Raw genomic sequence first — 25,474 nt, forward strand, 5'->3', positions numbered from 1 at the left:
AAATTAAATAAAATAAAAATTACACTGTAGTACTGTCGTCCCATTGTTCATCGATTTGCTCGAGAGGGCACCAGTAACATCTCCATTGAGAGACTTCTTGTTACTGTTTTTGGCATATCAAATATGCCACGGGTAACTTGCCAGACTCTTCCATGCAGGCAGAATATTCTCAGTGGCTTGCCGGGCTCTCCGAGAGAGACAGAGGAATCGAACCCAGGTCGGCCGCGTGCAAGGAAAATGCCCTACCCAGTGTGCTACTGCTCCAGTCCAGGAAAATTAACAGAATAAAAATATGGAACGCTTCACAACTTTGTGTGCACAAATACTAAAATTGGAACGACAGAGATTAGCCTGGCCCCTGAGCAAGGATGACACGCAAAATAAAAATTAAAAGGAAAAAAGTTTTGTTTAAAAAGAAGGGCAAGAACCACTGAGAACTATTTATTTATTATTTTGTTTTTCTGAATCACAGAAATTCCTGATGGTTCTCAGGGCTTACACCTGGAAAGTTCAGGGAATAATACAGAGTGGAAACAGGCAACACAAGGACCTTACCCAGTGCACCAAACTGTCTTTAAGCAGTCAGTCTTTTAAACTTTTAACAGTTTTTAAAAGTTTTCTTTTAATAGTTTGATTGATTTTTGGGTCATACCCGGTGATGAACAGGGGTTACTCCTGGCTCTACACTCAGGAATTACTCCTGGTGGTGCTCAGAGGACCATACGGGAATTAAACCTGGGTCGGCTGCGCATAAGGCAAATGCCCTATCCGCTATACTATCACTCCAGCCCCTTAAAACTAAAGTTTTTAAACAGTCTTTAAGATTTGAATTTCAGTATAGTTCCCCCTCTTCATATTGCCAATGATTCACTGTGTGAGGCTGAGAAAATTGACAGATGATGGTGATTTTCTTTTTGCAGAGATGTGGGACTGAGGTTGAACCATAGCTAGTGATGCTCAGGGATCACTCTGGGTGGAGACGGGCCTATTGTGGTGATCAGGACTGAACCAGGATCAGCTGTGAGTGATGACAAATACCTCAACTCCAGTCCTTGTTCTCTGGCCCATACAATGCTTTTTAACTGCTATGTTTTTGTATATATATGTATATATCTCGGAGAGCCCAGCAAGCTACCAACAGTATCCCGCCCACACGGGCAGAGCCTCGCAAGCTACCGTGGTGTATTCAATATGCCAAAAACAGTAACAATAGGTCTCATTCCCCTGACCCTGAAAGAGCCTCCAATCACTGAGAAAGAGTAAGAGGTAAGGAGTAAGGAAAGAAGTAAAGAAGAGTAAGGAGAGACTGCTAAAATCTCAAGGCTGGGAGAACCTGGTGCCCACTCGAGTAAATCGACGAACAACAGGATGAGAGTGATACAGTTTTTGTATTCCTTACTGAGAAAGCAGGTTTAGCGAACTCCCACTGACAGTGATTGGTTAGTGCATCAAGAAATCCTACTAAATGAGTAGCACTAATCCCCGGTATCACGTAAGGGACCCTGAGCACTGCGACAAGTGATCCCTGAGCAGAGCTAAGAACAAGTACTGAATATTGCTGGATGTGGCCCCAAACTCTCCCCATCGAATAAAATAAAATAATATGGATAGGAGCTGGAGAGATAGTACAGCACATTTTGGCTTGAATGTGGTCAACCCAGGTTAGATCCCCGGCATCCCATATGGTTTCCCAAGCACCGCCAGCAGTGATTCCTGAGTGCAGAGCCAGGAGTAACCCCTGATCATTGCTAGATGTGACCCAAAAAGCAATAAATAAATAAATTAATAAATATGACAAAATGAGTAATATCTTGGTAAACAAAATATCAATCATCATACTTATAAATAATGTACCTAATAAATATTAATAGGTTACCAAACTCTTTCTTCTGTATAATTTACTTCAGAAAAATACCTCTGGGGTCTAGAGCAATAGTCTAGTAGGTAAGGCGCTTACCTAGCACGTGATCAAGCCAGTTTGATCCCCAGCGTCCCATACGGTCCCTGGAGACCAACCAAGAGTAATCGTGGAGCACAGTCAGGAGTTAGCCCTGAGCACCGCAGTGCAAGAAATCACCTCCCACTACCAAAACAAAAGAAAAAACTGCAAAATCAACAAAAACCCAACCAGGAAAATACCTCAGGATTTCATTAGTACTAAGCCATGGCAAAATAACATTAAAAATATTATCTTCTTATTATTATTATCATTTGTGTTTTGGGTGACACCCAGCAATGCACAGTGGTTACTCCTGGCTCTGCACTCAAGAATTACCCCTGGCGGAGCTCAGGGGACCATATGGGATAGTGGGAACCGAACCCGGGTTGGCCGCGTGCAAGGCAAACGCCCTACCCGCTGTGCTATCGCTGCAGCCCCCAATATTATCTTATTTGAGCTAATTTGATTTGAGTAACAAAATGGCAAAATTAAGGAATACCTTTAAGTTCCAGGCTCCTTGGCAAACCAGTACTGAATAATTCAGTACACAGCATTTCTTTGTCTATATTATAAATTCTGAGATTTGTCTTTATTTCTTCATCTCTAAATAAAGCAGTGAGTCTATAGAAACAACTCTATTCTTAACATACTCAACTTATTCTTCTACTTCTCTAACTACTTAAATCCACAGCATTTTTGTATTTAAAGTAATTTAAGAGAAAAACCTGACAATTATTAGTTGGTCTCTCCCAAGAAAACAGAAATGTGTCCCATAAAAATATGTAAACTGAGAAGAAGCAAAACAGTAAATAAACGGTGATGCATTACTGGTAATATGTCTATAAAGTCATAACTGATAAATAGGTCATTAAGTTGTTTTATATGGTTTGTGAAAAGAAAAAACAGACAAGAAGTTGCAATGCATATAACATGCAACATAAAGTTTAAAGTTGTACAACACAGACAAATCTAGTTCAGAAGAATCAATACAACAGTGGGAAGAAGGGAGGGACGAAAAGAGATGAGAAAAAAAATGAAATCAAAGAAAAATCTCAACTATATTTATTTTTTGTTTTGGTTCACACCCACCGATGCTCAGAGTTACTCCTAACACTTCACTCAGGAATTTCTCCTCCCAGTGCTCCGGGACACATAAGGGAGTTGGGACTGAACCCATTAAGCAAGATGCAAGACACTCACCCCTTTCACAAAGAACACTAAACTCACTGAAACCGATAAGGAAAAAAATCTCTTTCTAAAAATATTTTTGTTAAAAAACGGTAATTTAAAGAGATAATGAAACTTGAATTTTAGGAATATAAGAGTCCAACACCAACCTCACCACCTGTGTCAACTTCTTTCCACCAGTGTTCTCACATTCCGTCCCCGAACTCCCACCGCCCTATCCCTGGCCTGCCACCCTGACAGGCACATTACAATGTTCGTGGCTGCAGTTTAGATCTCACGTTGCCGGTGTTGTTGAGTCTGTGCTTCGGATGTATGGCTATACTTACTGCCACGTTACAAGTAAGTAGAAGCGAAGCCCCGGCCCCTGTTCCCCGTTACTTCCTTTTCTTAACTTCTTCCTTCTCCCTTTGACTTCTTTCCTTCTCTGGCCTTCTCTGCTCTAAACTCTGCAGTCAACGGTGACCTAGGACCCCCGCTCAGTACATTTCCTCATCCTGTTATTCTGTGTATCACGGATAGTGAGAGCATCCCATGTTTGTCTTTCTTCTTCTGGCTTACTTCACTCAACAGGCATCTTCCAGTTCCAAGCAGGCTGTATGATATCATCGTTTCTTGCAGTTGCATAGTATTCCAGTATTCCATTGTGCACACCTTCCACAGCCTCATAATCCATTCCTGTGTCACTGGACACCTAGGTTGAGTCCTTATATGAATTGCTCTACCATGGGCAGCAATGAATAATGGTGGGCGTATGTCCTTTAGAATGAATAAGTTTTATGTCCCGGGGATCCGGAGATGCCCAACAGTGGTATAGATTTCCCACGTCTTTTGTTAAGTGGATTCCTAGATACTTGATGCTTTAGGATACAATTTTGCGTGGGATGGACTCCTTGATCGCTTTCTCCCCTGATTCTTGGTATTTAAGAATGCGACTGACAATACAGCCGGCTACTTTGCTGTATTGGATTATTGTTTCGGGGAGCTTTTTTGTGGACTCCTAGGGTCTTCTATGTATATCATCATGGCATCTGCAAAACGTGATGATCTGACTCCCTCTTTTCCAGTTTGGATCCCTCTGGCTTGTGTTTCTTGCCTGATTGCTGTAGCCAGGCCCTCTAATACTACACTGAATAAAAGTGGAGACAGTAGACAGCCTTGCCTTGCACCTGATCTCAGAGGGAGTTCTTTCAGTTTTACACAGTTAAGGATTTTTCGGTTTTCCTCGGTTAGCTAAGATTTTGCTAAGGATTTCTATTCTCCCCAATCACGGGGAGATTGTTCTGAAGCTGTCTTTCCTGGAAGTGTCTCTGCTTTGGGTATTAGTGTAATGTTAGCTTCAGACAAAGTGTTGGGAAGGGCTCCTCTTTGATATTTTGATAGAGCTTGAGGAGTACATCATCTCTGAAGTTCTTGCTAGGACTGGAACTTTTGTTCTTGAGGGGTTCATAATTACTGTTTCAATTTCCTTAATTGTGATGGGTCTGCTTAGGTTTTCTACTTCTTCCTCATTCAACTCTGGGAGATCGCATGACTCTTAAGAATCTACCCATTTTTTCTAGGTTCTCCAGCTAAAGTAAGAGCTCAAAGTTGTTTATAGTAATCTCTCAGTTTGAATTTCTGAAGGACCCGTTGTAATTTCTCCCCTTTCATCTTTGATCTGATTTATCTGAACATTTTCTCTTTTTTTCCTCTGAGTCTAGCTAAAGGCTTATCTCCCTTGTTTATTCTTTCGAAGAACCAACTCCTTGTTTCATTGAGACTTAGAATTGCTTTCCTCGTTCCTGTGCTGTTGATTTCTCCTCTAGTTTTTACTGTTCCCCTCCTTCTACTACTCTTTGGGTATGTTTGCTGTTCCTTCTACAGATTTTTGAGATGTATGTTTAGGCTGTTGAAATGGTTTTCCCTTCTTTCTTAATGTAAGCCTGTATTGCTATGAATCTCCACCCTCCCCGCCCCCCAGATCCACACACATACAGCTCTTGCTATCACTGTATCCCATAGATTCAGATAGCTTGTATCTTTGTTCTCACTAGTTTCAAGGAATCTTATTTTTCCTTAGTTTCCTCTTTGTTCGAGTTGCTTGTTGTTTTCGCAGTGTTTTTATTCAGCTTCCAAGTGTTGGAAGTTTCTCCTCCTCTTCTTTCTGGCATGGCATTGTGGTCTGCCAGAAACACAAGTGCTTTATATGATTTCAATACTTGTGATTTGTGAATGTTTCAGTTATGCCCTGATCTGTGATCTATCCTGGAGAATGTTCCACGCGCACTAGAGAAGGATGTGCATTTGTCTTCAGGTGGATGAAGAGCCCAGTATATGTCCAAGGGTCCCAATTCTTTCAGCTCCTCATTTTGGGCTCTTGTCTCATTAACTAAGATTCCATCTGGTCACGCTGTCTAGTGGATCTAACTAGAGGGTTAGAGTGGCAAAAGCAGAGTGTTAACATCTCCCAGTACTGTTGTGTTTCTGTCAGTGACTTTGCTGAGCCTTTAATTTGAGCAAAATGTTGATGCCAGTATTTCTTGATCGACTGTTCCCTTAACCAGTAAGCAGTATCCATCACTGTCTCCAGTTACTCTCTTTATATTGGATGCTATGCTGTGTGGTCTGATGGAAGCTTTGTTTGTTTGTTTGTTTGTTTTGTATTCCATTGGCTTCTACAGTTGTTTTTCATCCTTTCATTCTGAATCTGTATTCATCCTCTGAGCTCAGGTGTGTTTACTGTAGGCAGCAGATGGATGAATTTTCTTCCTCTGGTCCATTCAGCCACTCTGTGCCTTTTTACGGGAGAGTTTAGTTGACATTGAGAGTCTCACTTGCTTTTTATTGGTGGCCTTTCAATAATACTTGCAGGATTGGTTTAGTTGTCACAAAACCTCTTGTTTGAAAAAGTTCCTACCCCTTCCTCAGATCTAAATGATAGCTTTGCAGGGTAATGGACTCTAGGCAGGAAGGGTTTTTTTTTTTTTTTTTTTTTTGGGTCATTGAGTACTTTGAATATGTCAACCCCTTCTCTTTTTTTGGCTAGTCTGTTCCACTTTTTTTTTTTCCTTTGGCTTTTTGGGTCACACCAGGGGATGTACAGGGGTTACTCCTGGCGGTGCTCAGGGGAACCAAATGGGATGTTCAGAATCAACCTGGGTCGGGCGCGTGAAGCGAATGCCCTACCCGCTGTGCTATCGCTCCAGCCCAAGTCGGTTCTGCTCTTACTGACTGAAAGTCATCTTTCCATCTTTCCTTGACTGTTGTGATTCCTACATTGTTTCCCTTGGGTTTGAGGGTTTTTTCCTCCTTGCTACTTTAAATAGTCTGTCTCTGTGTTTCCAGTTTACCCTGTCATATCACTATTCATCTTGGCACTGTTCTGGGGTTTGGGGTCTGTTTTGTTTGGTACTCTTTGGGCCTCTTAAATCTGTGCAGTGCCTCTCTCCAGAGATCAGGAAAGGTCCAGTTTATTATGTCTCCCACCAGCTGTTCTTCTCCCCTTTCCTCCTCCCCCCCCCTTCTGGTATTCCTATAATTCTAAGATTATTTCTCTTGCTATTTTCTGTCACGAATCTTACATTTTCTTCCATTTGTTTATGTCTCTTTTATTTTGTCACTTCATGATTGGTGATGGCTAGAACTTTGTCTTCGGTATCATTGATACAATCCTCCTGAGGCGTGCTGATTCCTGTTGCTATGGCTTACTATTGTTGGGGTTTTTTGTTTTGGTTTGGGGTTTACTTTTTGTTTTTTTTTTTTGCTCTTTAGGTCTCACCCATTCTTGCTCAGGGGTTACTCCTGGACCTGTATTCAGGAATCACTCCTGCCTGTGCTCAGGGAACCATATGGCATGCTGCGAATAAAACCCGGGTTGGCTGCATGCAAGGCAAACACCCAACCCATTTTACAATCGCTCCAGCCCAGCAATTTTGTTTTTTCAACTCCTTCAATTACCTATTTTATGAACTCCTATGATACCCTGGATGTATTGATCTTTTTTTTTTTTTTTTGCTTTTTGGGACACACCCAACAATGCACAGGGGTTTTTCCTGACTCATTCACTCAGGAATTATTCCTAACAATGCTCGGGGGACCATACGGGATGCTGGCAATCGAACCTGAGTCAGCCGTGTTCAAGGCAAACACCCTACCCTCTGTGCTATCGCTCCAGCCCGGATGTTCATCTTTCAGGTGGTTGAATTTTCTTCCAGTGAAAATTGGAATATTGCTAAGCCATTATATGGAGCATTGATTTGAATTCCTCATCAATGAGACTTGAGACTCTCTCTGAGCTCAGTGTTTGACAGGACTTGTATCCCTATCTGCCCGAATGCCCTTGTGTCCCCATTGTTCTTAAAGATTGCAGATCCTTTGATTTTGAGCTTCAGATTCCCCACTACCTGAGGTCTTATCGGATTCATTGGTTTTTGAGCAAGCTGTTACTCCTTATAATATGTTAATCTACCAATTCCTGTGTCTTTAAGATGCTATTCAGTGGCCATGCAGGTGAATATCTAATAATTCCCGTCTGTGTTGCAGGGTTACTATGGAGGTATTTGGGGAAAAATATCAAAACCAACAATCCTTAGAGTTGGTGGGGTTGAACGTGACCTCATGGTTGGTTTTGGTTTCGAGAGCTGGGCATTGGGGGCACTTCCTTCGTCCAGGGGACCCAGGAAGAGGTGTGCTGCAAGGGCAGCAGGGCGTGAAGAGGTTTGGAGCCCCTGATGCACCTATATAAGAAAGAGGTAAGCATTAGCACTACGGGTCTCCCAGGTATGTCCTGGGTTTGAGAGCCAGGAAAACTAGCACAAAAAAAAAAGAGTATTAATAGGGATAGATCCAGAGCATTAGATACAACTAAAAATCAAAGACAAATCTATTTTAACTCCATAAATCAAAATGATTGCTTATTTCTTTGTCCAATTCACATTTTTCTCTTGATGCCTAATTTCTAAATATTATGCCATACAATGATAACTTTCTGTTCTTCAACTTTTGATATACTCCTCTATGTATAATAGTGACAAACCAAAAATTATAATTCTTTGATCTTGCCATGGTACAGAACACAAAAACTATGTCAGAGAAGATGGCATAAGAAATATAAAGTTTCAGTGGGGCTGGAGTGATAGCACAGAGGGTAGGGCGTTTGCCTTACACTCGGGCTGACCCAGGTTCGAGTCCCAGCATCCCATATGGTCCCCTGTGCACCACCAGGAGTAATTCCTGAGTGCAGAGCCAGGAGTAAGCCCTGTGTATCGCTACGTGTGACCAAAAAAAGAAAAAACAAAATCTAAGGTTTCAGTAGTGAAGAAAACTGTCGATTTCCTACATATCTAAGTATTACATAGGAAAGTATAAAATACTATATAGGAAAGTATTCCAATACCCACATCTGCCTTCAAGTCTACTCACTCACTAGCCCAGCTGCTAAACATTAAGGAATTGCCACCCTCACCCATTTCTGAAAACCCTCCGGGGCCATGGGAGACAGGGGGCTGAATGGCCGCCAAACCAAGGTGCCAATAGCAGCACCATCCCCACCACTATCCCTGTGCCAAAGGCTTAACTCCACCAGACATGAACATTCTCTGCAGAGACACCAATCTCAGGTACGGACACCCTGGCTGAGAACTCTATTTTTTTTCTGAAGTCAGGGTGGCTAGCTTCTTCCCCACCCTCCCCTTATGGAAGCCTGGCAGCTTTATCAACCACCCACATCTGCTGCGTTGTCGACTCTTTGGCCCAGATCATAGATCTGGAAATAACTGAACCACATAATAAAAAGCTTAGTAAACAGGTAGACAAGGATTTACCAACCCTGCAATCACATATGACAATGTTCACATATATTTACTATCAAGACCTACTGATTTTTATACTACAACTTTGTTATCTAATCAGTTTTAATCCTAAAATAGTATTAACTGCCACATTTTCTTCATCAAATTAAAAAAATTAAAATTATTTTTAAAAAAAAGAAAAGTACAGACCCTGAAAGATGACTGTCCAGGTGTGAGTATTGGTTGTGCTACCAAGAAGTTCTGTAATCTTGAAAGTTATTTAAACCTCCCTGTTTCACTCAACTGATCTGAAAAAGGAGGCAGAGGTGAGGGGTGAGAGGGTGGAAGGGAGGGGTAAGGTGGATATAATGCAATTCTTCATAGGGAACTGGTGAGGATTACACTGTACTTCTAAAGGACTGAGGAAAGTAACTGGATTCAAAATTGGCAAGTGGTGTGTGTGTCAGCTACTATTATCTACTATCAATTAAGTCTATTAAGTCTATTAAGTAACATACTTGCTAATGTCAAGTTTGGTAAGCAGAAGCTATTTTGATAGCCCAAAACCGGGCCAGCAACACCGGGGATCCAGACGGAGGAGGTACAGGCAGCACACCTTCTCCAGATGGAGCCCTGGCGACACTGAGCAGCAACTAACACGGCTCCGGCTTGCGGGACTGGGACACATCCAAGTCGAGCGGGGGCACTGGAGTGAGGCGGCGCCAGCCCAACCTCCAAGTGGTCCTGGCCGCCGGAAGTCACGCCCTCGACCCACCCTCGGCGCCATCTTGCCACATTCAACAGAAGAGGCCAGGCATTCTGGTGAGCAACGCGGCCGCGCGACCTTCTCTAAAAACTGAAAACATACAATCTTTTAATGGAAAACCAATTATCAAATGCTTCCTTAGTAGGGCTGTCTTTCTTGGGGGGAAACTCCACAACAATAGTGAGTTTTGTTTTGCAATATGGAACGTAATCAAGGTAAAGAGAAAGTGAAGTGAAATTCATCAGTTATACAGTTGGGTTGGGGGGGCAGGGGCGGGGAGAATACTGGGGATTTTGGTGGTGGAATGTGGGCACTGGTGAAGGGATGGTGTTTGAATATTGTATAACTGACACATAAACCTGAAAACTTTGTAACTTTCCACATGGTGATAAAATTAAAAAAAAATTAAATTAAATTAAAAAAAAAAGAGTCAGAGGCATAAAACGATCATTCTTTAAAAAAGAAGGAAGAACTTGTAGGGATGGGTTTTAACCACCTTTACATTCCCCAGAATGAATCCTACTTGGTCATGGTATATGATCTTTTTGATGAGTTGTTGCATGCTATTTGCTAGGATTTTGTTACAGATTTTTCTATCTGTGTTAAGCAGGGATATCAGTCTCTAATTCTCATTTTTTGTGTTGTGTCTGCATGCTTTTGGTGTCAGGGTGACAAATGCCTCATGGAAACTGTCTGGGAATGTTTCTGTTACTTAACTCATGGAAAACCTTGAAAAGAACTGTAAGTTCTCTATAAAGGTTTGAAAAAATTCATTAATATCTGAATCCATTTGAGCCTGAAATTTTGTTTTGGGGAAGAATTTTGATTACCATTTAAATATCTTCAATAGTGATAGTTCTGTTCAGCTATTCTAAATCTTCTTGGTTAAGTGTTGGAAGATTATATGATCCAGGAAACTAACCATTTCTAGATTCTCTTCTTCCATGGCATCAAAATTCTCAAAGTAATCCTCTGAATTTCTGTGGTTTCTCGTGTGATGTCCCTCTTTCATTTCTGATTCTGTTTATTAAAAGTTTCTTCCTTTCTGAGTCTTGTTAGTCATTTATTTATTTTTTAACTTTTTTTAAAAGAACCAGCTCTTGGTTTCATTTCTCTTTTGGATTTTTTTTTTTTCATTCCAGCTTGTTGATTTCTTCTCTAAGATTTATTATTTCCTTCATCCTGCCTGGTTTGGCCTCCTTTTGCTGGTCATTTTCCAAAATCTTAAGCTGTGAAGCCATGTTATTTATTTCTCAATTTCAAACTGTACTATAAATCATTAGTAATTGAAAAAGCACACTATTGGAATCAATCAGTACAGACCCTCCGATGAATAGAATAGAGCTGGATACCCTAACATAGACCCGCAAATACACGATCACTTAATCTTTGATAAAGGAGTAAGAAATATGAAGTGGATTCATAGAAGTCTTTTCAATAAGTGGTGCTGGAAAACATCGGCAGTTATATTCAAAAAAATGAACTCAGACCTCTTTCTATCACCATGTACAAAAAAGTCAGATCAAAATGGATTCAACAGCTCAATATCAGACATGAATCCTTAAGGCACAGGAGGAAAATGTAGGCAGAAGCCTCCATGACAATGAAACTAACTAAAGGCATCTTCAAAAATGAAACACTACCGGCCAAGCAACAGGAAGATTAAACTAAGAAGCTTCTGCATCAATGGTGACCAAGACACAAAGAATGAGAAAAATTATTTACCAAACATTCATCTATCTGATAAGGAGCTAATACTAAAGTTACATAAGGCACCAGTAGAACTTTGCAAAAATAAAAACATCCAATTTCATTAAAAAAAAATGAGAAGAAATGAATAGAAACTTCCTCAAAGAAGTTATACAAACAACCAAAATGCACATGAAAAAATACTCCACATAATTAATCAATAGGGATATTCAAATAAAAATAACAATAAGATATCATCTCACACCACAGAGACTGGCACATATCAAAAAGGACAAGAACAACCAGTGCTGGTACGGATATGTGGAGAAAGAGACTCTTTTCCATTGGCGGCGGGAATGTCAATTGGTCCAGACATTTTGGAAGACAACATGGGGCATTCCTCAAAAAACTAGAAACTGAGCTTCTGTAGAGGCCCAAAATCACACTGCATAAAAGCCATCCACATTCTATGTTCATTGCAAGACAATAGCCAGAATCTGGAAACAACTCTACTGTCCAAGAACAGATGACGGGATAAAGAAACTATGGTACACCTACACAATGGAATACAACGCAGCAGCCAGGAAAAATGGAATCATGAAATTTTCCTATAAATGGATGGGCATGGAGAGTACCATGCTGAGTGAAATGAGTCAGAGGGAGATGGACAGACAAAGAATGATTGCATTTATTTCAGGATCTGAAAAACCCTATTATGAGACTAATACCCAGGGACAGTAGAATTGAGGGCAACTTTACCACTGTGTATCTCATAGTGATTCAATAAGGGGGAGAAAAAAAAAAAGAAATTCTGGCACATCTATGGATGAACACGAAAGGCATTATATTCAGGAAAGTCAGGAAGCCAGAAATGATGCTATATGGTTTCTCTAGTACATAGTTCCCAGTGATGTCAAAGTCAGAGACAGAAAATAGAATGGTGAATGCAGAGGTGGCTCCATGAGGTACTATCAAGGTACGTCTAGTGGCTAAAGAGCAGTGGGGAGATGGCCTCTGAGATGGTGGTGAGGGGTGCAAACAAAGTGAATTTAACTCACAGAACTGTAGAGTGGATGAAATAGGATAAAAAGACACATGTGTTAGGGTGATGGATAAAAGATAAACTTTATGTGTAATCACCACAATGAAAACCTGAACACTAAGATATTATGATATGGTATTATGCATAAGATATTTTGGGGAGTTTTTTTGTGCTTTTTTTTTTTCTTGCTTTTGGGTCACACAGAGCAATGTTCAGGGGTCACTTCTGGCTGGCACTTAGGAATCACTCCTGGTGGAGCTTGGGGGACGCCAGGGATCAAACCTGAGTGGGCCATGTGCAAGGCAAATGCCCTACTGGCTGTACTATCACTCCGGCCCATGCATAAAGTATTGTGCATAAAAGTTCTGAACATACTTTATCTGAAAAATATAAAAGCTTACACAAAAGAGCAAAGTACCCAATGGATTTTTGGGGTTTTTTTTCCCCATTATTTTAAAAATCATCTTTTTAAAAGAAAGTATCTAACTTTTCAAATTGAGCCAGGAATCAGATTGACATGAATCAGGACAGCAGTGGAAAAGGGGACATTACAGAACAAAGCAAAACAAAACACACAAAAAAAACCTTGTTTCGGCGTTTCTTCCTCCTTCCTGGTCTCCTCATCCTCTACGCTGGGACTGTCCCGGGGAGAGGCATCCTGTTGGCCAGAGGAGTGTTTCAGCAGGACAGGTTCTATCTGTGCCTTTAGAAGCGCAAGCGTCTCAGCCAACTCATTTCGATTTCTAAACAAGGAAATAACAGGACAGCATCAACATCTTCATACTTAAATTGTTTGCAGGATAAGACCTCTTAAATAGAAATAAAAATTTTTAAAAGAAAATTACACTTCGAACATCCATGTCACTGATTCTACAATCAACTGTAAATTTGAAAAATAAATGTAAAGTACAAAACACATATTAAAAGATATGTATTATATATAAACATATATATATAAATGGTATATATAAATCTCTCTCCAGAATATTTTAGAGGAATCTTAGGACATCCTCTATTGACTAGAGTGGCAATGCAAATTTATATGGTTGAAAAGTACAAATCAAAATTAAAAAAGTCAAAAGAATACAAATTCAATGAAAATTAAATAAGTAATTTTTAAAATAAAATGATTCAAGGTCTTGTTGCACTGAAATAAATTTTCCCAACTTCACAGGTAATAACACTTGGTACCATAAATTGTGATGCTTGCCTTCCTGAAAAATTACGATGAAACTCAGCTTTAAAAATACAGTACAAGGGCTGAATCAATAGCATAGGGCATTTGTCTTGCATATGACTAACCCGGATTCGATTCCCAGCATCCCATATGGTCTCCAAAGCATTGCCAGAAGTAATTCCTGAGTGATAAGCCAGGAGTAACCCCTGAGCATCTCTGGGTGTGACCCAAAATGGAAAAAAAAAAAAAGAAAAAAAAAACACGGTACAAATTCAATGTGATCCCTATAGGGATACCCTTGTCATTCTTCAAAGAAATGGAGCAGGTGCTCCTGAAATTCATATTGAACAATAAGCCCCCACGAATAGCTAAAGCAATTCTTGGGAAAAAGAAAATGGGAGGAATCAACCTCCCCAACTTCCAACTCAACTACAAAGCGGTAGTCATTAAAACAGCTTGGTACTGGAACAAAGGCAGAGCGGCAGACCAATGGAACCGGGTTGAATACTCTGACACATCCCCCCAAATATATGACCATCTAATCTTTGATAAGGGAGCAAAAAAGGCGAAGTGGAGCAAGGAAAGCATGTTTAACAAATTGTGCTGGCAAAACTGGACAGCTACATGCAAAAAAATGGGCTTAGACCTCCACCTATCACCATGTACAAAAGTCAGATCAAAATGGATTAAGGACCTCAACATCAGACCAGAATCCCTAAGGTACATTGAAGACAGGGTCGGCAAAACCCTCCACGACACTGAAGCCAAAGATATCTTCAAAGCTGACACGCCACTGGCCAAGCAAGTGAAAACAGAGATAAATGAATGGGACTATCTCAAACTAAGAAGCTTCTGCACCTCAAGAGAAACAGTGACCAAAGTACAAAGACAATCAACAGAATGGGAAAGGATATTTATGCAGTACCCATCCGATAAAGGGTTGATAACAAGGATATACAATGCACTGGTTGAACTCCACAAGAAGAAAACTGCCAACCCGATCAAAAAATGGGCTGATGAAATGAACAGAAACTTTCCTAAAGAAGAAATCCGAATAGCTCAGAGGCACATGAGAAAATGTTCCACATCACTAATCATCAGGGAAATGCAGATCAAAACAACCATGAGATATCATCTCACACCACAGAGACTGGCCCACATCCCAAAAAACAAAAGCAACCAGTGTTGGCGTGGATGCGGGGAGAAAGGGTCTCTTCTTCACTGCTGGTGGGAATGCCGACTGGTTCAGCCCTTTTGGAAAACAATATGGACAATTCTCAAAAAATTAGAAATTGAGCTTCCATTTGACCCAGCAATACCACTCCTGGGAATATATCCCGGAGAGGCAAAAAGGTATAGTAGAGATGGCATATGTATTTCTATGTTCATTGCAGCACTGTTTACAATAGCCAGACTCTGGAAAAAACCAGAGTGCACCAAAACAGATGACTGGTTAAAGAAACTCTGGTACATCTGCACAATGGAATACTATGTAGCTGTCAGAAAACATGAAGTCATGAAATCTGCATATAAATGGATCAACATGGAAAGTATCATGTTGAGTGAAATGAGTCAGAAAGAAAGAGACAGACATAGAAAGATTGCACTCATATGTGGAATATAATGTAACTGAGAAGTACAAGTTGGCAATGATGCAACTTCTGGCAGATATCTCTCTGGACTTAGTTAATAAAATACTAAATTACAGAAACCCAAAACTGAGAGGCCGCTAAGTGTGGTCACTCGACCTCATACCTCTTCATCCTCAGCAATGGAAAACAAATTATCTAATGCTTCCTTTTCAGCAGGTCTGACTTTAGGGGAGAGACTCTCCAAACAATAATAGTGAGTTTTGTTGAAATATTGTATGCAATCAAAGTGAAAGTAAAGTGAAATTTATTAGTTACACAGGCGGGGGGGGGGGCTTAGGGTGAGGGGGCTAGGGCCGTGTGGGGGGTAGGGGTGTGAGGGGGTGGGGTGGAGCTATACTGGGATTCTTGGTGGTGGAATATGAGCACTGGTGAAGGGATGGGTATTCGAGCATTGTATAACTGAGATTTAAACCTGAAAACTTTGTAACTTTCCACATGGTGACTCAATAAAAAATTAAAAAAAAAAAAAACAACAACAAAAAAACATGGTACAGGGGCTAGAGCCATAGCACAGCAGGAAGGGCATTTGACTTGCATGTGGCTGGGCTGACCTGGGTTCGATCCCCAACATCCCATATGGTCCCCCGAACACTGACAGGAGTAATCCCTGAGTGCAGTCAGGAGTATCCCCTGTGTATCGTTGGGTATGACCCAAACGCAAAAAACAAAAATAAACAAAAAAGTACAATTTTGATTGAGACTGCCTTTTTTTTTTTTGGTTAACTATAATGTAAAATTACAAGGAGATTCAGTTTGAATTTTAAAAAAATCCTTTTTTGTTTTATTTTGTTTTGCTTGGGGACACAAACTGGTGATGGTCAAGACTTACTCCTGATTGCATTCAGGAATTACTCCCAGCAGTGCTTAGGGGACGATATGGGATGTCAAAGACTAAACCCGGGTCGGCCTCATGCAAGGAAAACGTCCCACCTGCTGTACTATCCAACCCTAATTTATCTTTATATATTTGGTTTTAGGGTCACATCCAGGCGGTTTTTGGAGTCTATTCAGTGTGAGGGGTCAAACCTGGGCCTTTTGCATTTGAAGAATATATACAATCAGCTTGTTGAGTTATCTGTCTGGCCCTATATTCTAAACTTAAAATACTCACAAGAGTTAAAATACTCAAATATTCACGGTGCCAGAGAGTAGAGTACACCTTATATGCAGCCAACCCAGATTCAATCCCCAGCTACCCATATGACCTCCTGAGCGTGCCATACATGATTCCAGGAAAACAGAGCCAAGAGTGAATTCTGAGTACTACCAGGTGTGGCCTTAAAACAAAAATACATAAATAAAAAAATGAAAACATTTAATAATAAGCAGCCACCTCCAGTTCAATTCCCAGGACTAAAAGGTTCCCAGACTTCTGACCTGAGGACAGACTGGGATGAGCCACTAAGCATTCCTGATTATGGCCCCAACCCTGCCACCCAACCAAACAACCAAAAATTACAGCAAAATTGGGGCTGGAGCGATAGCATAGCAGGTAGGGCATTTGCCTTGCACACGGCTGACCTGGGTTCGATTTCTAGCATCCCATATGGGCCCCTGAGCACCGCCAGGAATGATTCTTGAGTGCAAAGCCAGGAGTAACCCCTTTTGTGGTGTGACCAAAAAAGAAAAAAAAAAAAGGCAAAATTTCTAACCACAGTTTCTAGAGTGAATTAAAACTTAGTTTTTTTCCCACCACCGTCCACTGCTTTGTTTTCATCTGTGTTTTGTTTAACTTTTTTATATTATAGTTCAGATAATATGACTATAATAGTGTTAAAGTTTGTGGCACTGATGTACCAGTTCCCTCCCTCCGCCAGGAGGAAGCCTTGAGCACTACTAGGTGTGGCCCCCACAACAGAAAAAAAAGAAAAGAAAAAAAACCTAACTAAATACAACTTAATACCTAGTAAATACTTCCTAAAGATAATTATTAAACTACCACCTCACATACATTTGTTTTGTTTTCTGCGTCACACCAGGCTATTTTCAGGTCTTCTTTCTGGATCTACCCAGGGATCATTCCTGGCAGTGTTTGGGAGGGGGGGACCAAACGGGGTGTTGAGGATCACACTGGGGACAGCCGCATGAAAAGCAAACACCTTACCTGCCTATAATATGTATTAACTATGCTTTAATCCCACATTTATTGATTTCGTAACAAACAGAAATGGAAGGTTTAAGACTGTAGTGAAATTCTGGCCTTTAATATAACAGTTTCTGTCACAGCAGGTTAATGTTCATGTCAACTACAAGGACAGAACACAGCGCAGTGTATAAAATCCCCACCCCTGTCCCTCTCCCCACAGGTGCACAACATTCACGTGTGGGACACAATGCAAAGAGACGCTGAGGCTGCCCTGGCAACCATCTCCAGAGTCAGCGTTACATTGGCTTCCTCTGTGCACATTCTGTGGGCATGGACACACACACACTAATATGGACGTCATTTTTGTGTTATGCAAAGTGGTTTTACTGCCCAATCAAACTTAGATGCTTTGGAGATTCATTCTCCCTCACACCTTGATGACAACTGTTTTTGGATTATTTTTCAGGGGGAGGGGAGAAGGAGGGTAGGGAGTGGGGAGAGAGGGAGGTCACACCCAGCAATGCTTAGAGGTTCCTGGCTCGGCACTCAGGAATTACTCTTGGTGGTGCTTGGAGGATCATTTGGGATGCCAGGGATTGAACCCGGGTTAGCTGAACACAAAAAAAATACCTTACCCTCTGGGATATGGCTCCGGCCCCAATGATGACCACTGTTTATATTTTATTCCTGTTTTTCGATCTCCATAGTTCTTCCTGTTCTAATGAAGTCATAAAGTTGAAACAACACAGTTCACTTAACATAAGCGTTTTCAACAAATTAAGTCTCACACCAGGTGTGGTCCCAAATGAAAAGGGGAAAGCAAAAGAACTTATCAAGGTTCCTCCACTTCTTTTCATTTATTGAGGGGTGGCTTCCATGCAGTGCCCAGGAGTTGAGGGGGGGGAGGTTATGCCTAGTGCTCAGGAGACCAAGTGGTGCTGGGGATGAAGGAACTTGGACAAGCACATGCTGGCAAGCACTCCACCCTGTCAAACTATCTTCTCACTCCGAGAGATTTATTTTCAGCACTGAATAGACTTTCACTGTCCTGAGAGACTAGTTTATTTACCCATTCGTAAAACTATTGAACTATAGCAGGGCGCCTTGGCTGCTCCCAAGTGTTGGCAAGGGTGAAAAAGTTAACACAGCTGTGAGCAGATTCTTGCGTTTGTATCTATTGAACATACCAAGGGTATAACTGCTAGGAGCATGCTTAATTAGGGAATGAAAACACCAAAGCTATTTGCGAATTGACTATGCTATGTTGCATTTCTGCTGCAGTGAGAGAAGTTCTACTGCTGCACATGGTTTCAGCACTTTGTTGTATTAATGTTCTGATTCTTGACTATCCTAGATGTGCAATAGCATTTGTTGTTTTACCTTGACGGCATGTAATGCAGAGGTTCTTCTCAAGGACTGTGGAGGATCGTCTTTGGTAGGGGTTTCAGTTACAAACTGATGGATTTTATTTATTTATTTTGTTTTTTGGGGTCACACACCCAGCAATGCTCAGGGGTTACTCATGGCTCTGCACTCAGGAATTACTCCTAGCGGTGCTCGGAGGACCATACGGAATGTTGAGTGCCGGAGTCCAGCTCCGGCATGAAGACCGCCGACTCAGAGATGATGTGTTGACCAGCAGCTATCGAGGCTGAAGGCCCCGTTTATTCTCAAGCAAGCAGTTTTATATTATTTGCATACCTTGGCCCAGGCACGTAGCCAAGTCCAAAGACGTTCTCATGGGTTAGACATATTTTGTGTTTGTCTCAAGATGTTCTCATTAAAAATACCAAGTCAAATTATTCCCAAGGTTACTTAGAGCACGAGAAGTATGTACGGGCAGGATGTGCCCTGCTTATCTTGCTGGTAGGTTTTACCTTCAAGGCCCCTCTTTCAAGAGGCCCTCTGCACAGGACTCTCCCAAGCCCCCAGTGCAGGTCATACAAAGTTCATTGTCCCACGCTGGTCTCTAGTCTCTAGTCTATGTGCTCCAAGCAATCCCACTACAGTTGAGGATCAAGCCTGGGTCAGCCACATTCAAGGTACAGCAAAAAAAAATACTTGCTGTATTATAGCTTCGTCCCCAAACTGATGCATTTTAAAATCACACTGCTTTCTTTTTGTACTGGAATTCTTTGTATGTTTTGGGTAAACCCTTTATCTAATCAGTCTGAGTTGTTTGTTGTTTTTTTAAACACTTTATGGGAGCCTTCCCAAGCCAGATTCAGGGCCAGGAGACCCAGGCTCCTGGTTAGATTTGCAAAGACAGACAGATGCCAAAAGCCAGACTAAGCAAATGATGCTTTGGGGTTCAGAAGCATCAGCTATGGAACTGGGGCTACTGTACATAAAATATATGTGCCCCAAACTCCTGATCTATCTCTCCAGACAATATAAAATATGCATCTTTTTTGTTTGTTGTTTTGCTTTGGGGTCAAGGGCCACATGAGGTGCCAGCGATGGAACAGAGGTCAGCTGCCGACAAGGCAAGTGCCCTTCTCACTATATCACCTTTCTGGACCCAGGATATGCATTTTGAAAATGTCTTCAACCAGTCTGAATTTTATTATTTTTTATAGAGCAGAAACTTTTCCTTATAAAGTCATCTAATCTATCAGTCTGTCAGTTCTATCTCTCACGGCTTGTGCTTATAGAGCTGTGATCTGCTGGCTGTTCTTTTACAGCACTACACTGTTTAAACTACACTAGCAATTTTGTCATCGGACACAAACTAAGTGACATATCCTTCTCTCCCGGAAGGGAGCACAATACAACATAAGCCATAACCATGTCGCTGGACCCCATGCCAGGCTGTTTCATCTAGGATGCCCCGGAGAGGGGGGAAGCCGGTGAAACCCTCCCTGCCCCAAGGGACCCAGCCCTGGCAGCTGAAAACCTCCAGAATTCAACCGCTGCCATGCTCACGGCTGCTCTCCACATGCCCAGACCACGCCTCAACGCCAGCCAGGAGTAATTCTTCCTGAGTGCCCCTGTGCATCACCAGGTGTGACCCAAAAAGCAAAAAACAAAACAAAACAAAAAAACCAAATAAACAAAAACCCGAAATATGGTGGTAGAAAGGTGTGATGGTGATGGGATTGGTGTTTGAATATAAATGTAATGAAGTATTGAAAAAAAAGTTCTCCTATATCTATCTTTCCTAATTTTCCATTTATTTTCAATAATCCTGCCTGTTTGTGGGGTATATGTTCTGAAGATCTCTGTGAATAGCTCTAAGAGATCTATTACTGAAGTTTATGTATAACATTCACCATATATAAACATAATATTAACTTATAATTTAGACAAAATAAATTACGCTAGCTCGAAGTAAAATCTAAAAGTCACGTACTATTAATCTTCTATCTTCTTCAATGCTGAGAATACTGACTAGGCTTTTCTGGGTCTTTTGCCACTATGCATACATTTTAAAATCAATTTATCAGTAGCACTGTCGTAGCACTATTGTCCCGTTGTTCATCGATTTGCTCAAGCGGGCACCAGGAGTGATCCTTTAGTGTAGAGCTCTGAGCACCAAACATTGGTGGGGCCCTCAAAAAACAAAATACAACATAAAGAAAGACTGTAGCACTGTCATCCCGCTGTTCACCGATTTGCTCGAGCGGGCACCAGTAACGTCTCCATTGTGAGACTTGTTGTTACTGTTTTTGGCATATCAAATACACCAGAGGGAGCTTGCCAGGCTCTGCGTGGGTGGGATACTCTCGGTAGCTTGCCAGGCTCTCTGAGAGGGACGAAGGACTTGAACCCGGGTCGGCCACATGCAAGGCAAATTCCCTACCCGCTGTGCTATCGCTCCAGTTCAATTTGTCAGTATTTGTCAGTATCCACAAAATTTTTTGCATGGAGTTCTACTGCGCTGGCTATATAGATTGCGCTGACAAAGACTGGAATCTGAAATCCTGCTGTTTTTCAGGGCCTCACCTGAGAGCACCTAGAGAGCATGTGAGCCTGACAGTTGGTGTTGGCCTGATGAGATGGTGCTGCCCAGGCCTGGACAAGATGGGGCAAAGGAACAAGGGCTCTCAAACTCTAAAATACTGAGTCCCATGACTAATCCTTTCAGACCGTGTGCTTGATTTACTCATCTCCCTCCCCCCCAAAAGTTGAAAGTTTATTTCCTAGAAAATAAACTACCTTACGAACTTCCCAAAATGAATTTTATATCTATTGCCTTTGACAAGTTGTCTGAAAGGCTATCACAAATGTATATCACAAATGTGAGCTAGGAAAATGCCAACGAGATAATAAAAGATACTGCATTTTTACCTTTTCTCCCTGCTTTCCCCACTCGGGCAGTTACAGTGGTGAAGGTGCCTGGTTCTAGCACACATGGCTGTGATGCTTGTACAACTGGGTACAGTGCTCACACACTCAGTTCTGATGCTCACACACTTACCTACAGTGCTCACTCAGCTACAGTGCTCCACATGCACAACAGTACTCAAATACTCTGCTATGGTGCTCACAGACACAGCTGCAGTGCTCACAGTCAACCAAGGTCTCACATACCATGGGGCTCACACACTCACCATGGTACTCACAGGGTTCGAGCTCTGCCAGGCTGCACCCTTGGCTGAAATGCACAGGACATGGTTTTCACACACTTGGCTGCAGCACACAAACATGCAAATCAGGAGTTGTGCCCCTTTCCTGGGGATTGTACACACATGGCTGTAGTATAGAATGACTCTCTCAGAGAGCTGGAGATCACAGGCCCGCATTGCCAGGTTCAAGTAGGCGACAGGACTTAAGAGCAAGCATGCCTCCTTGGGACCCGCATTGTGTTCCTTTCAAGTTTCACATCTTCAAAGTACTGAGGGTAGGGAGTTTACCTTGCACACTCCACCCACATTTGATCCCAGAGCACTCCCAAGAGTGAAACCTGAGCACAAGGGAGGAGTAAGCCAGAGCACCACCAGGTGTGGATCAACAACAACAAAAAAACAGAAAAAGAAAAGAAAAAAAATTGCACATTGTTACTGATACTACCAAATGACACTTGAATCTAAATCTTATACCCCCGAGTCCTCTATAGCGACTTACTAATTTCTGCAATGGTGAAAGGAAATCTATACCATGTTCCTGAGCTTCCTAAGAAAAAACAATAGTTTTTGTGTATCTAAACTTTCTAAAGCTGAGCAAGGTTTTTCTGAAAAAAAAAAAAAAAAAAATCATTTGTGTGTTAGGACTGGAGCAATATAGCACAGTGGATAGGGCGTTTACCTTGCACTCAGCTGACCTGGATTCAAATACTCCGTTTCCCTCGGAAAGCAAGGCAAGCTACCGAGAGTATCCCACCCACACAGCAGAGCATGGCAAGCTACCTGTGCGTATTCAATATGCCAAAAAAAGTAACAAGTCTCAGAATGGAGACATTACTGGTGCCCGCTCGAGCAAATCGATGAACAACGGGAGGACAGTGCTACAGACTTTGTCAAATAGATTTTCTGCATCTATTAACTGAGAGCACTGACTTTTCTTTTCTAATTAATGATGTGATAGATCATATTCCCAGTTATTATGATTGTGATGATGATGGATTTTTGGGATACATCCGGTGGTGCTCAGCAATTACTCCTGGCACTGTGCTCAGGAATGACTACTGGAGGTGCTTGAGAGACCATATTTGGTGCTGGGGATCGAACGCAGGTTGGAAACATGGAAGGCAAACACCCTACCTGCTGTACTATCACTCTGGCCCCAACAGGTTTATTTTCAAATGTTAAAGCAGCCTTGCCTACCTGGGACAAATCTCACTTGGTAGTAGTATACTGTTTTGGAATTAGAATAATGCAGGTCACTGAGAATGAATTAGGAAATATTCTCTCTCCTTTTATTCTCTGAAAGAGATTAAAGAGAATTGGTTTAATTTTGTTTTGTAAAGTTAATTTAATAATGCATGTTGGTCAGTTGCAAAAGTTCATTATGGATCCAATTTCTTTTAAAAAAGGTCTGGGGACTGGAGTGATAGCACAGTGGGTAGGGCATCTGCCTTGCACGAGGCCATTCCTGGTTTGATTCCCAGCATCCCAAATGGTCCCCTGAGTACCGTCAGGAGTAATTCCTGAGTGCAAAGCCAGGAGTCACCCCTGTGCATCGCCAGGTATGACCCAAAAAGAGGAAAAAAAAATTATATAAATAAATAAAATAAAAAAGAGGTCTGATAGGGGCTGGAGCCACAGCACAGTGGGTAGGGCATTTGCCTTGCATTCAGCCAACCTGGGTTCGATTCCCAGCATCCCATATGGTCCCCCAAGCACTGTCAGGAGTATGAGCTAGGAGTAACCCCTGTGCATCTGCAGGTATGACCCAAAAAGCAAAGTTAAAAAAAAAAAAAAGAGGTCTGGTAATATTGCCTATTTCTTCTAGTATAAAATTAGATGGATTATAACTAGAACCAATTATGAACAAAATAGTTCAGTTTCCTTACTATCCTTTTAATGTCTGCAGAATCTGGTGTGATATACCTTTTAGTTTCTGTCATTCTGACTTTTATTATTTATAGTAATTCCTACAGTGCTACATTTTTTTTTGGCTTTTTGGGTCACACCGTGATGCACAGGGGACCATATGGAATGCTGGGAATCGAACCCAGATCGGCCACAAGCAAGGCAAACGCCCTACCCACTGTGCTATCGCTCCAGCCCCTGAGTTATATTTTTAAAATTATCAGTTAAGAAGGATGACTTATGGCTTAATAAACAATTCTAGAGACTGGAACAATAGTACAGTGAGTAGGGTGTTTGCCTTGTGCTAACCCAGGTTCGATCATTAGCATCCCATATGGTCCCACAAGCACCGCCAGGAGTTAATTCCTGAGTGCAGAACTAGGAGTAACCTGAGCGTCACCGGGTATGACCCAAAAGACACAAAAAGTAAATAAATAAAAATGTTAAGACTGGTAATTTTTAGTTATGTCTGATTTTGAGTTTTTTGCTTTGTTTTTTGGGTCCCACCAGCTATGGGTCCCAGGGTTTTTTCCCTGGCTTTGTGCTCAGGAATCACTCTTAGCAGGGGCGCCGGTACCGAACTCAGTTGGCTGCGTGCAACTGTACCTACTGTACAATTGCTCCAGCTCCAGCTTAAGAATTTTGTCAGTTCACTCTAATCATCTTTCATGATTTTTTGACAAAGGAATAATAACTAAACACTTCTAACAAAATACTTTAGAACAAGGGATATCAATACTTAGGAGTATGGAATCAAAATATAAATACTATAAGATAGAGAGGACCTCAACAGGATCACTGCATTAACTATTTTATTAAAGATATTAAATTTGTTAAAAAAAAAAAAAAGTAGTGCCACCAGCTTACGAGATTGGAGAATGACCAACAAAAGGAGCCCAACACAGGCAGGAGTAAGGAAATAATCAAACTTAAGAGTAGAAATTAACGAGATGGAAGTCCAAAAAACAAAAATGAAAGATAAATGAAAGACAAAAATGAAAGATAAATGAAACCAAGAGCTGGTTCTTTGAGAAAATAAACAAGATCGATAAACCTCTAGCAAGACTCACAAAGACAGGGAGAGAGAAAACCCTAATAAACAGCATCAGAAACGAAAAGGGGGATATCACAACAGAAACTACAGAAATTCAAAGGATCCTCAGAGATTACTTTGAGAAGCTTTATGCCATGGAAAAAAAAAAAAAGAAAACCTAGAGGAAATGGATAAATTCCTGGATTCCTATAGCCATCCGAGGCTGAACCAAGAAGATTTGGAATATAAAGAGAAAACATAAGGCAATCATAAAAAAAAAAAAAAAGAAGAAGAAGAAGAAGAAGAAGATCTGGAATACCTGAACAGACCTATAACCATCAAGGAAATTGAAACGATAATAAAGTTTCCCAAAGACAAAGTCCTGGCCCAGATGGATTCACTAGTGAATTCTTCCAAATCTTTAAAGAGGACTTACTCCCAATCCTTTTAAAGCTTTTCCAGGAAACTGAAGAATCAGAAACACTTTGAAACAGTTTCTATGAAGCAAGTATCACCCTGATGCCAAAAGCAGACAGAGATACCACAAAGAAAGAGAATTATAGGTTGATATCCCTGATGAACACAGAAGCAAAGATCCTCAACAAAATCCTAGCAAACAGAATCCAATAACTCATCAAAAAGATCATATACCATGACCAAG

The 25,474-nt window shown here is 41.3% G+C and overlaps 1 protein-coding gene and 1 non-coding gene across 4 annotated transcripts in view; one reads left to right on the forward strand and one right to left on the reverse strand.

The window, feature by feature from the left end:
• Positions 1-25,474, reverse strand: part of RSF1 (remodeling and spacing factor 1) — a 148,433-nt gene that overhangs the window by 44,168 nt on the left and 78,791 nt on the right. For all 3 annotated transcript variants that reach the window (XM_055118650.1, XM_055118537.1, XM_055118607.1), the window contains exon 5: positions 12,978-13,135. In XM_055118650.1, coding sequence (XP_054974625.1) covers positions 12,978-13,135 — 158 coding nt within the window. The remainder of the gene's footprint in view (positions 1-12,977; positions 13,136-25,474) is intronic.
• LOC129401450 (U6 spliceosomal RNA) lies at positions 302-406 on the forward strand. The gene has a single exon (XR_008628354.1). It is a non-coding gene; the product is annotated as a U6 spliceosomal RNA (small nuclear RNA).

This window comes from Sorex araneus, chromosome 1 (assembly GCF_027595985.1).
Source record: "Sorex araneus isolate mSorAra2 chromosome 1, mSorAra2.pri, whole genome shotgun sequence".
In the NCBI taxonomy this organism is placed as follows: Eukaryota; Metazoa; Chordata; class Mammalia; order Eulipotyphla; family Soricidae; genus Sorex; species Sorex araneus.